Source organism: Caretta caretta, chromosome 21, assembly GCF_965140235.1.
Source record: "Caretta caretta isolate rCarCar2 chromosome 21, rCarCar1.hap1, whole genome shotgun sequence".
In the NCBI taxonomy this organism is placed as follows: Eukaryota; Metazoa; Chordata; order Testudines; family Cheloniidae; genus Caretta; species Caretta caretta.
In genome coordinates, this window is record NC_134226.1 from 18898395 (window position 1) to 18910240 (window position 11846).

At 46.2% G+C, this 11846-nt stretch overlaps 1 protein-coding gene across 8 annotated transcripts in view; it reads left to right on the forward strand.

Annotated features, from left to right (window-relative positions):
• Window positions 1-11630, forward strand: part of KDM5B (lysine demethylase 5B) — a 184112-nt gene extending 172482 nt beyond the window's left edge. For 7 of the 8 annotated variants that reach the window (XM_048826607.2, XM_048826615.2, XM_048826612.2 and 4 more), the window contains 3 exons: window positions 6370-6524; window positions 7065-7391; window positions 10756-11630. In XM_048826607.2, the coding sequence (XP_048682564.2) occupies window positions 6370-6524; window positions 7065-7391; window positions 10756-10887 (614 nt within the window). In that variant the 3' untranslated portion in view covers window positions 10888-11630. Of the gene's footprint in view, window positions 1-6369; window positions 6525-7064; window positions 7392-10755 lie in introns of those variants that run through there. The other variant, XM_048826616.2, reaches the window with a different exon arrangement.
• The last annotated feature ends 216 nt before the right edge of the window (window positions 11631-11846 follow it).

Consider the following 11846-nt stretch of genomic DNA (forward strand, 5'->3'; position numbering starts at 1 on the left):
GTCTCATTTTGCATCTTATATGGAGTGCCTGCGGCTTTCATGTTAGAAATCGTAGAGTCATAGAATATCAGGGTTGGAAGGGACCTCAGGAGGTCATCTAGTCCAACCCCCTGCTCAAAGCAGGACCAATCCCCAACTAAATCGTCCCAGCCAGGGCTTTCAAGCCTGACCTTAAAAACCTCTAAGGAAGGAGATTCCACCACCTCCCTAGGTAACGCATTCCACTGTTTCACCACCCTCCTAGTGAAAAAATTTTTCCTAATATCCAACCTAAACCTCCCCCACTGCAACTTGAGACCATTACTCCTTGTCCTGTCATCTTCTACCACTGAGAACAGTCTAGATCCATCCTCTTTCGAACCCCCTTTCAGGTAGTTGAAAGCAGCTATCAGATCCCCCCTCATTCTTCTCTTCCACAGACTAAACAATCCCAGTTCCCTCAGCCTCTCCTCATAAGTCATGTGTTCCAGTCCCCTAATCATTTTTGTTGCCCTCCTCTGGACTCTTTCCAATTTTTCCACATCCTTCTTGTAGTGTGGGGCCCAAAACTGGACACAGTACTCCAGATGAGGCCTCACCAATGTCGAATAGAGGGGAACGATCACATCCTTCAATCTGCTGGCAATGCCCCTACATATACATCCCAAAATGCCATTGGCCTTCTTGGCAACAAGGGCACAATGTTGACTCATATCCAGTTTCTCATCCACTGTAACCCCCTAGGTCCTTTTCTGCAGAACTGCTGCCGAGCCATTCGATCCGTAGTCTGTAGCGGTGCATGGGATTCTTCCATCCTAAGTGCAGGACTCTGCACTTGTCCTTGTTGAACCTCATCAGATTTCTTTTGGCCCAATCCTCTAATTTGTCTAGGTCCCTCTGTATCCTATCCCTCCCCTCCAGCGTATCTACCTCTCCTCCCAGTTTAGTGTCATCTGCAAACTTGCTGAGGGTGCAATCCACACCATCCTCCAGATCATTTATGAAGATATTGAACAAAACCGGCCCCAGGACCGACTCTTGGGGCACTCCACTTGATACCGGCTGCCAACTGGACATGGAACCATTGATCTCTACCCGTTGAGCCTGACAATCTAGCCAACTTTCTATCCACCTTATAGTCCATTCATCCAGCCCATACTTCTTTAACTTGCTGGCAAGAATACTGTGGGAGACCATGTCAAAAGCTTTGCTAAAGTCAAGGAACAACATGTCCACGCCTTTCCGCTTATCCACAGAGCCAGTTATCTCATCATAGAAGGCAATTAGATTAGTCAGGCATGACTTGCCCTTGGTGAATCCATGCTGACTGTTCCTAATCACTTTCCTCTCCTCTAAGTGCTTCAGAATTGATTCCTTGAGGACCTGCTCCATGATTTTTCCAGAGACTGAGGTGAGGCTGACTGGCCTGTAGTTCCCAGGATCCTCCTTCTTCTCTTTTTTTAAAAATGGGCACTACATTAGCCTTTTTCCAGTCGTCTGGGACTTCCCCGGATCGCCATGAGTTTTCAAAGATAATGGCCAATGGCTCTGCAATCACATCCTCCAACTCCTTTTGCACTCTCAGATGCAGCGCATCCGGCCCCATTGACTTGTGCTCATCCAGCTTTTCTAAATAGTCCCGAACCACTTCTTTCTCCACAAAGGGCTGGTCACCTCCTCCCCATGCTGTGCTGCCCAGTGCAGTAGTCTGGGAGCTGACCTTGTTTGTGAAGACAGAGGCAAAAAAAGTATTGAGTACATTAGCTTTTTCCACATCCTCTGTCACTAGGTTGCCTCCCTCATTCAGTAAGGGGCCCACACTTTCCTTGACTTTCTTCTTGTTGCTAACATACCTGAAGAAACCCTTCTTGTTACTCTTAACATCTCTTGCTGGCTGCAACTCCAGGTGTGATTTGGCCTTCCTGATTTCACTCCTGCATCCCCGAGCAATATTTTTATACTCTTCCCTGGTCATTTGTCCAATCTTCCACTTCTTGTAAGCTTCTTTTTTGTGTTCAAGATCAGCAAGGATTTCACTGTTAAGCCAAGCTGGCTGCCTGCCATATTTACTATTCTTTCTACACATCGGGATGGTTTGTCCCTGTAACCTCAATAAGGATTCTTTAAAATACAGCCAGCTCTCCCGGACTCCTTTCCCCCTCATGTTATTCTCCTAGGGGATCCTGCCCATCAGTTCCCTGAGGGAGTCAAAGTCTGCTTTTCTGAAGTCCAGGGTCCATATTCTGCTGCTCTCCTTTCTTCCCTGTGTCAGGATCCTGAACTCGACCATCTCATGGTCACTGCCTCCCAGGTTCCCATCCACTTTAGCTTCCCCTACTAATTCTTCCCGGTTTGTGAACAGCAGGTCAAGAAGAGCTCTGCCCCTAGTTGGTTCCTCCAGCACTTGCACCAGGAAATTGTCCCCTACCCTTTCCAAAAACTTCCTGGATTGTCTGTGCACTGCTGTATTGCTCTCCCAGCAGATATCAGGGTGATTGAAGTCTCCCATGAGAACCAGGGCCTGCGATCTAGTAACTTCTGTTAGTTGCCGGAAGAAAGCCTCGTCCACCTCATCCCCCTGGTCCAGCGATCACACACTCAGTGCCGGGCAACAGAATTCTGCTTGCAGGCGGCCATGGTAAGCTATAGTCTTTTGGCTTCTGCAGCCTTCATAACAGCAGCGCCCTCCTCTCCCATACCAAGCAAAGCACGTTGTTGGCCATTTAGTGCTGTGGTTTTCCTGTTAACGTGCAGCAGCAGAAACCAAACTAACCCCCCGCATCCAGTTCTCTGGAATGATTGCTTTACCCCTCACCCCACCGCGTGGCTGGTATCAGGGAAGATCCCTGCTAGCCAAACGCGAACAGCTCTGCGCCAATGCCCCCCCCCCACCCACCCACAACGTGGCTAACTGTGGGGAGGATTTCTTTTCAGCCACAGGCAAACAGCCCACCTCTGAATGTCCCCTTAATTAAATTCCCTTATTTCAACCAGGTTACCGTGAACGATATCACTCTCCTGAGAATAACAGAGAGAGATAAAGAACGGATGTTGCTTGAATGCCAGCAAACGCCGGGACCATACTTTGCCAGGCTTTGTCATGCAATGATACCAGATTACCACGCCATGCTAGTAGCAAGTAAAGTGTCCTACCATGTAGGATGGAATAAGGCTGCTCTCCCCAGAAACCTTCTGCAAAGGCTTTAGAGTACCTCCAGGAGAGCTTTATGGAGATGTCCCTGGAGGATTTCCACTCCATCCCCAGACATGTTAACAGACTTTTCCAGTAGCTGTGCTGGCCACGAATGCATCCCAAGTCCTCAGCGCTACTTAATCATTAAAAAAAGCTTGCTTTTATAACATGTATTATATTTAAAAAGGTACACTCACCAGAGGTCCCTTCTCCGGCTTCGTTGGGTTGGGAGGGTATGTCAGTCAGGATGATAAAAAGATCCTGGCTGTCGGGGAGAACGGTGTGCTGTGTGCTCTCCTCAAGCTCATCCTCCTCCTCCTCATCTTCCCCGTTCACAAAATCCTCAGGCATGGCGGAGAGTACCCATCATCGGAGTCCACGGACAGGGGTGGGGTAGTGGTGGCGAGCCCCCCTAGAATTGCATGCAGCTCAGCGTAGAAGCGGCATGTCTGGGGCTCTGTCCCAGAGCATCCGTTTGATTCTTTGATTTTCTGGTACGCTTGTCTGAGCTCCTTAAGTTTCACACAGCACTGTGTTGTGTCCTTGCTGTAGCTTCTGTCCCTCATGGCCTTGGAGATTTTTGAAATGTTTTGGCATTTTGTCTTTTGGAACATAATTCTGATAGCACGGATTCCTCTCCTCATACAGCGATCAGATCCACTACCTCCCATTCGGTCCATGCTGGAGCTCTTTTTCGATTCTGGCAGTGCATGGGTCACCTGTGCTGATGAGCTCGCCTGGCCAAACAGGAAATGAGATTCAAAAGTTCCCGAGGCTTTTCCTGTACACCTGGCAGGTACATATGAGTTCAGAGTGCTGTCTAGAGTGGTCACAATGGTGCACTGTGGGATAGCTCCTGGAGGCCAATACCTTCGAATTACGTCCACTTTAACCCCAATTCAAAACGGCGATGTCGATTTCAGTGCTAATCCCCTTGTTGGGGAGGAGTACAGAAATCGGTTTTAAGAGCCCTTTATGTTGAAAAAAATGGCTTCGTCGTGTGGACGGGTCCAGGGTTAATTCGATTTAATGCTGCTAAATCCGACATAAACTCGTAGTGTAGACCAGGCGTAAGAGATGTTTTCCTATTACTCAGACTATTAAAAGTCGCTGCACTGCCAGGCTTCCACGCCCTCTCAGGATGTGACACTACTGGAAGGTTGACTGGAAAGACCAAATTATCTTAGTGGACAGTATTTGATTCGGCCTCTGAAGATACTCTGCTTGCTCTGAAGATGCTTGGAATGGCTGAGACAGTCACTTATGAGGTCATAAATGCACTGGAGGCATTCATGTGCCTGGCTTACCATTTGAAGACCAGGATTATGACACTTGCAGAGCTGTGTTCGTGGATGTTTTCCAAGAAGCAGACAAACTGAGAAAAATTGCCACTAAGACGGGGTGCAATTATACCTGCTATTAAGAGGGCAAATGTCAAGGAATGGAATGGCTCTGGGATGATTTAGCGCATCCAAAACTACCCTTCCCATGGATGGGTCTTGGAGGATGGACTGATCGTATCAGTTACGTGTGAAATATGATGCACTTCTAAATCAATCTTTCAGCTAATCAACTGCTTGTGCAAAGACCAGATGATAACCACTCTGCAAATGTCAGGCCAGAAACCTGCCTTGTATGGAGATGTGCAAGAGCAGCCTGGATGAGGATCAGTGAGATAATATGTTTAGCAGTGGTTCCCTAGACAGAGACAACACTGATGATGACTTTGATGAGTAAATGTTTTTAGTCCTACATGACCAGGCTGACTTCCCTAGGTTTACCAAAAGTCAACGTCTCTTTTGTTATGTAAGCAATAAATCCCTGTTTTAAAGTATAATTGTTCTAGGTTTGTCACGTTTGGCACCAGTGGTCCATGGAAGAAAGGTCTTTCGAATGATACCCAACTTGACCCATTTCCAACAACATTATATTATCAAAAATTCCATCAATCGGAGGGTCTGGACCTGGGAGCCAGGTGGGCAGTGAGTGGCCGCTGCCATGCTGTAGAGGGTGACACCATTGAAATTAAGCTTCTGTAGATTTTTACTAATCAAATGACACCTCCATTATCTTACTGATCTGTTTCCTAGCACGGATGGTCTAATGTGGACCAAACCAATATAGGGCCTAGTACAAATGGCATCTTCTCTCAAAAGCCACCCTTGTTGCTTCCTGCCTTTCACTCCAGACATCTGCTGCTTCAGATGCCAAGGTCTGGCCTTATATTTAGTTTTTACTTTTGTGTGCTGTTAATATGGAACTTAACTGTAGTAATAATTGTACGTTTACTTGCATACTCCAATTTAGAACGGTCTTTTGAGAACGTTATGGTGTAAATTTAAACAAGGAGATGCTCTAAAACTCCACAGTCAATTATGGATTCAGTACACATTTCATTTGCACAGATTCCTTGTACAAAAATGTTAATGCGTTTACATAAGAATTTTGAGTAAACTGCTTTAAAAGCTCAATGGAAAAGACTGCTGTATGAAAGCTTAACAGTAATTATACAGTGAGAAACAGTTTCAGGTATCAGCCTTTAGCTTCAGTTAGAGATTTACAAAAGTATTGTATTAGTAACTTCCCCCTCCCATACTTGGCTTCACTGTGGATTCTCTCCATGGTTTTGTATCTGATTTACCTTTTTCTTTTGTGATTCTGAAAATCTTTCTCCTTTGATTCAAAGGACCATTATTTAACTCACTCCCTCATTGGTCCTGCTTTGAGCAGGGGGTTGGACTCCTGAGATGACCTCCTGAGATGACCTCCTGAGGTCCCTTCCAACCCTGAGATTCTATGATTCTATGATTCATGTTGCTTCAAATTGGTAAGAAGCAGCCAAGACAGATGCCTGTCCCTCAGCCTATCAGCTGAAACAGAAATCATAACCCAGACACCCAGAGAGTTTGAGAGGGGCCATTCCCAGTAAAAGTCTCCACCACCATATGGCAGTCCACAAGTTACTGCACAGGCCTTCATCTTTTCTTTAGTTACACTGTTATAATTAGAGATGAATAGTGAAGTATCTGACAAGATTTATTAGCGATGATTTGCACACAGACGGTTAAGCATAAAAAATCTTCCCCAAATTTTCTTTTTTATTGATTTATGTACTATTGGGAAAGAATTTTCTAAATCTCTGTATTTATCACAAGCCATAACATTAGAAAATTACAATTTTTGTTTTGTCGTTGTAGTCATTAGCGCAGAACTGGATGAGCTGATGATGGAAGCCCATTTGCTACAGGTTTCACTGCCTGAAATACAAGAGCTCTACCAGATCTTATTCACAAAGCAGAGCCCTGTTCTGCAAACAGAACAGAGGTCAGCAATAGGACCAACAAATGAAAAGGCAGGTATCTGACAACACCACAGATCCCTCTGTTTGGGGCCCTTCTCAAGCAGAGAGGTTCTGGCTGGAATCCATAAACTTCAGAAGTGTGTGTGTGTCTTCAGGAGGGGTTGGGAACTCTGTACAACTCTCTGCAGGTTTCTCTGTCTGTGAATATAATTTGTGCTGCATTTCTGCATCCTGAAACTCCATTTGCTGCTCATTTGTATGACTTAATTATGGCCATTCTGATTCTAATAGTAACCAGATACTAATGAGTCCAGTGGGGAAGAGGAAGTTTTTCCTTGGAAAATGGAAACTTGTAAAGCTGCTTTGGAGGAGAGAGAGAGAAAGGAGGGAGTCATTCACTCATTCCAACTCTTGCTTTGACCCAATATTCAGCCCTTAAGAATAGCTGCAGGTTGAGTGTGTTTAGTGTGCCATAGAGGGCGGCCCTCCTTTCAGTGTAGCAATGGATGGGTGATATGTTGGAGGGGAAGATAGATCACTGAATAACGGATTAGAGTCCTTAGGGTTTTGCTTCAATATCCTTCTCACTAGAACGAGTGCTGCCGGGGGAAGAGAGATGGAGTTGGTTCTGCGGAGAGAAAATTAAAGAGGCGCTTTGAAAGAGAGGGCTTCTGTGGTGAGAAGAGAGCAAGAGTAAAAAAACTGAGAACACCCAAAAAGAAGAAATTGAAACTGAATCCCTCCAAGGATCTCAGCAATAGCAAACTGGAGAGAGAGCGAGAACGACTCTTTGAGGTGCAGCGCTCCAGCGAAAGCCACTTGCTTCCCTTGGATATGTCATTCTCTGAGCAGGAGGACTCGGAGGGTGAAGATGCAGTCTGCCCTGCGGTGAACTGCCTGCAGCCTGAAGGAGATGAGGTCAGTGAATGGGAAACCTGCTGTGGGGGCACTGAATGCAGGAAGCAGGTGATATCGTAACTGCTCCCTAATCCTTTTGTTAGACCAACATTATCGACAAAGAGAGTGGGAGCTATTTCAGACACTGGGCACCTGGAAAACCTGAGGAGCTCATCCTTGCCTTCAGTCTCTTCCGTACAGGCACTTTTCTTTGAGTACCTGGCAACTATTGGAACCACTTAGAGTAGAATCACATTCTCACAGGAACTTCTCCCAATGTCTCCAGTAGCTCACTTTTCAGGTAGACAGAAGTAGCTCTAAAAGGGCCATTTGGCAGCTGGCTGCTGCTTGCTGCATCTCCCTCCTGTTCAGCTGGTCAGTTCTCCCCCCACTGAGCTGGCACATTCTCCCACCAGGAATCTAACTCAACTTTTTTCTTTCCTTTCTCCTATTAAGCTTGGAGGGAGGTCCTTACAATTCTGGGTTTCTTACAATCCTACTGTTTCTTTGACAGAAAAGCTACGACTGTTTCTCCTTAAAGGCTGCTTGAAAGGCTGTTTTTAAAAATCTTAGGTTGTCTACACACACAATTTCCACCATCTAAATCAGTTTCTCAATTGAAATATCAAAATCGACCCAAGCCCCTTTGTGTGGACACTCCTAAATCAGTTTAAGAATGTTTGATGCCAATTTAATGTAGTTTGGCTTGCCACCAAATTAAACTAAATTGATATTAGTCACATTATGGGTGCAGCTGACCTGCCCATTGTCAGGCTAAACCCATGCCTCACTTTCCCCACTGGCTGGATAGTTCAGGCTGAACCAAAAGAATCCCCTTTCCCGGGTAGACAGAGTCCAAAAAGGCAAACCATACCAAATTCATTGGGTACTGCCCCCTCAGAGCCTTGGAGCACCTTCATTTTCTCAAGGATTCTCCCCTCTTAATGCAAGGGTCCCAAATGGGCCTTTAAGTCTTCTTTGGTAGGCTTCTTCCTTTAGCACTTTCCTCTTGCTAAGATCAGCACACCTGCCCATCCTTCATCTCCTCCTTGACAGAGAGAAACTCAGCAAGTCCTACCATATCCCTGATTCTCCCCGTCCCCCCCCGACTGAGGAAAGCAGGTCTTTTTATAGTCAACATGCTTTAGCATCTAATGGTTACTGGGCTACAAGTTCCAGAATTTCTCTGTTGTTGGGAGAAACCATGTCTCAGGAGAAAGCTGAACTCTCTGAAAGGTATAAGCTCTGTGATACCACTAATAAACCAATTTGTGTGCCTACACAAAGGGGGTTTCTCTAATTTAACTGAATCAGTTTCTAACTCAATTTAGTTTAATTCGTGTGATTGCTGAGAGTGGCTAAGGCAGCAGTTCTCAACCCGTGGCCCATGCAGCTGTGTGCTAAAAAAATTCAAAATTTGCTGCTCTGGTCTGATAGGGGGTGGGGCTGGCTGAGCGGGAGACAGCATCTGGCAGCCTGCAGGGGGGCTTCTGCCAAGAGGGGGCTGGTGAGTGCAGCAAGGGGGCAGGGAGCAGGAGAGTGGGACTCTGGGCAGGATTGTCGGGGGGGCGGCACTCGGCTGTGAGGGAGTGGGTGGTGCTGGGAACCAGGGGTTTGCGAGCTGCCAGGTTTTAGCTGCCTGGGGCTCCACTCCTGGCCCAGCATAGGGGTCCTGGCTACCTGGCCCCATGCGGCAGGGTCCCAGGGTCTGGCTGCCCAGCCTCACACCGTGGGGTCTGGGTCCCCCGCCCAGGGCACCACTCCTGGCCCCCTCTGTGGAAGGGTCTCTGAGCAGGGGGGCACACTGGGCATAGGGGACTGTAGAGGGTTGCGGGGCGTACTGTGGTTCTCAACCTGTGGCCCACATAACACATTGAGAACCACTGAGCTAAGGCCTTAGTGATGCTGTAAGAACAATGCATGGAGCTCAGCCATTGCTCCTCCCTACATCTCTCACAGGTAATATGAAATGAGGATTTTTTCAAACAGAAATTTTCATGATGAGGTCACAGGGCAGAGCGAACAACTTCTTGGCCTACATCCCTTTGGGTTTCAAATTATGCTGTTCTTATTAGAGGGAGATTCAAAACTTTATATTGCTTTATGTACATTTGTTCTCAGCTCTTGTGAAGTTACATCAGCTTCTGAAAGTAACAGTGATTTAGATAGAGAACTCCTTCAGTTCATCTGGTAACTTTGGGCCAGATTTTTAAAGATGTTTAAGGGCCAAAAGATGCAAATAAGCACCTAGTGGGATTTTCAAAATCACCTAGTGCCTAACTCCCCACATGATGACATCCCTGTCCATTGCTTACACCCTTTCTCAGCCACTCTAGGAGTGTCACCAGTACAGCTTGCCCACAGAGCATGGGAACTAAGATGGTCCCTCTTCCCCACCTGGAACTCTTCCCAAAGTCAGAGAGGAGAGCTAAGCAGTCACGGGGAGCATATCTTCCCATCCTTTCAGACTCCTACACCAAACCTGGCAGGAGAGTGGAGGAAATGCCAGGAGTGTGTCTGCACTGAGCCAGAGTGATGCAGTGAAGGAATGGCAGGGGGTGCAAGCAGGCTGTCTCTCCATCAATGCCCCTGGGATAAAGGTATACGAAGGATTCATGGCTTGGGCAGATGGGCAGCAATGGGAGACTCCCTCTCGCCCCTGCATAGCCAAACATAATGAGAGGCAGAGTGGGACGGTGGAGGCTTCACACAGGCCTCCCTCACTGGGCTGGGAATGATTGGAAGGAGGGAATTCTGCATAGACCTGGAGAGACATGGGCATGTGGAGCCATCCCTGAATTTAGCAGCAAAGAGCATTCCACCCCCACTGCCTGTATAGAAGACTGGGAGAGCACCAGAAGCCCAAGAAAAAAATCTTAGGACATTAGAGATTGTTGCCCCCATGTTCACTGAGCACAGACAAGCACCCCTCTATGCAGTACAAAGGAAAGCACCATGTGGCAGCAGGCAAATGATGTGCCCAGTCCCAGGATTGTACATGCACAGCAGGGCTGAGTTGTATATTCATGCCTCCTTGGTGCCTGTGTTGGTTCCCCTGCTGTTTATGGGGGTTGCACACAGTGGTGGGAGAAAAACTTCAAAAAAACCCATATTCAAGCCCTCTCCTCAGGGTTTTAAACTGTGTGCCAGTGGTACAGTGGGAGGACACTGCTCTTCACCAAACTGCTTTAGTTACATTTGTGAAACTGACGACACTGCAAGCTGACTGTGCCCGTAGCAGTCACTAAGCCAGTCCCTCAAGGTAGGATGTTGGCCCGTTCAAGTAGGTAGATTGCTACGAGCTTGAAAATAACTTACCACAGAAGGTTTGCACTTGATCTACTGCCCTTCTCTGAACGCTAATCTGTCTGCTCTTTGCAATTAGGTGGATTGGGTCCAGTGTGATGGCAGCTGCAATCAGTGGTTCCATCAGGTGTGTGTGGGCATTTCTCCAGAGATGGCAGAGAAGGAAGACTACATCTGCATCAGCTGTACTGGGAAGGACTCTCAATATTGAAAGTAAAACTCGCCAGAAGTCATTCAGGACTCCATTAAGGAAGGTTATCAGAATTTCTCCATAAAGTCACAGGGCTGGTGTAAGAGCCAGGCTGCAAATGGTGCTATTTCTATCCTCATGGGATCGTTTTTCAGAACTCAAACAATTTTTGACACTTTTGTATTTTTCCCTTGAGCTATTTGTGGTTGTTGAGGTTTGAAATGCTGCCTGTTTAGCAGGAGTTTCCTCCAGTTTGGAAGGCATTTGAAACATGCACCTTTTATTGTACAGCAGTAAATTACCTCTCTCTGGGATATACCAGTATACACAATTCAACCTGGTTTAGGTGCAAAAAAAACTGCACCATGAATTCCAATAGATCCTCTTTTGAGGATATCCCTTGTTTACTATGTTAACTCTTCCGAAACTTTAGTTTTTTTTCACTTTGTATTTTTTTTTTTTTGTAGGCTAGGTTTATTTATCTGAGCAATAACTTCTGTGTCTGGTTGCAGTGACGGGAATTACAATTCTGAACAGCGTGTTGGTGCTTTTAGCATTGGTTGATGTACAGAAAGCAAATGTTTAGGTCCTAGTGTCACTGATGGACTAGCGTGGTAGAAGACAGAAAAAGCTCTGTAAAGTAATTGCCACCGCTGTATTTTGGCTTTCTCCTTTTTTGGGTAGCTTGTATCAAATGTTGCCGTTTCTATTGTGGAATAAACCCCTGGTTATGTTATAAAATTAAATGGTGATGTTTTTAGAGAGTTTGAAATGCAGTTTCTCTTTCCTTCATGATCAGTCTTTCCATTCGTGGGCTCCGCTTGCTCAAGAAAAGTCCTCTATCTATCTATCTATCTATTGTTAAGGAAAAAAGTGAACTAGAAAAGCCACAGTATTTTTTACTCTATTTATGTCTTCAGTGTTGGAAGAAAACAAGATCAAATTGTTCACACTAAATACATTTTTTTTAAAACGTCTAT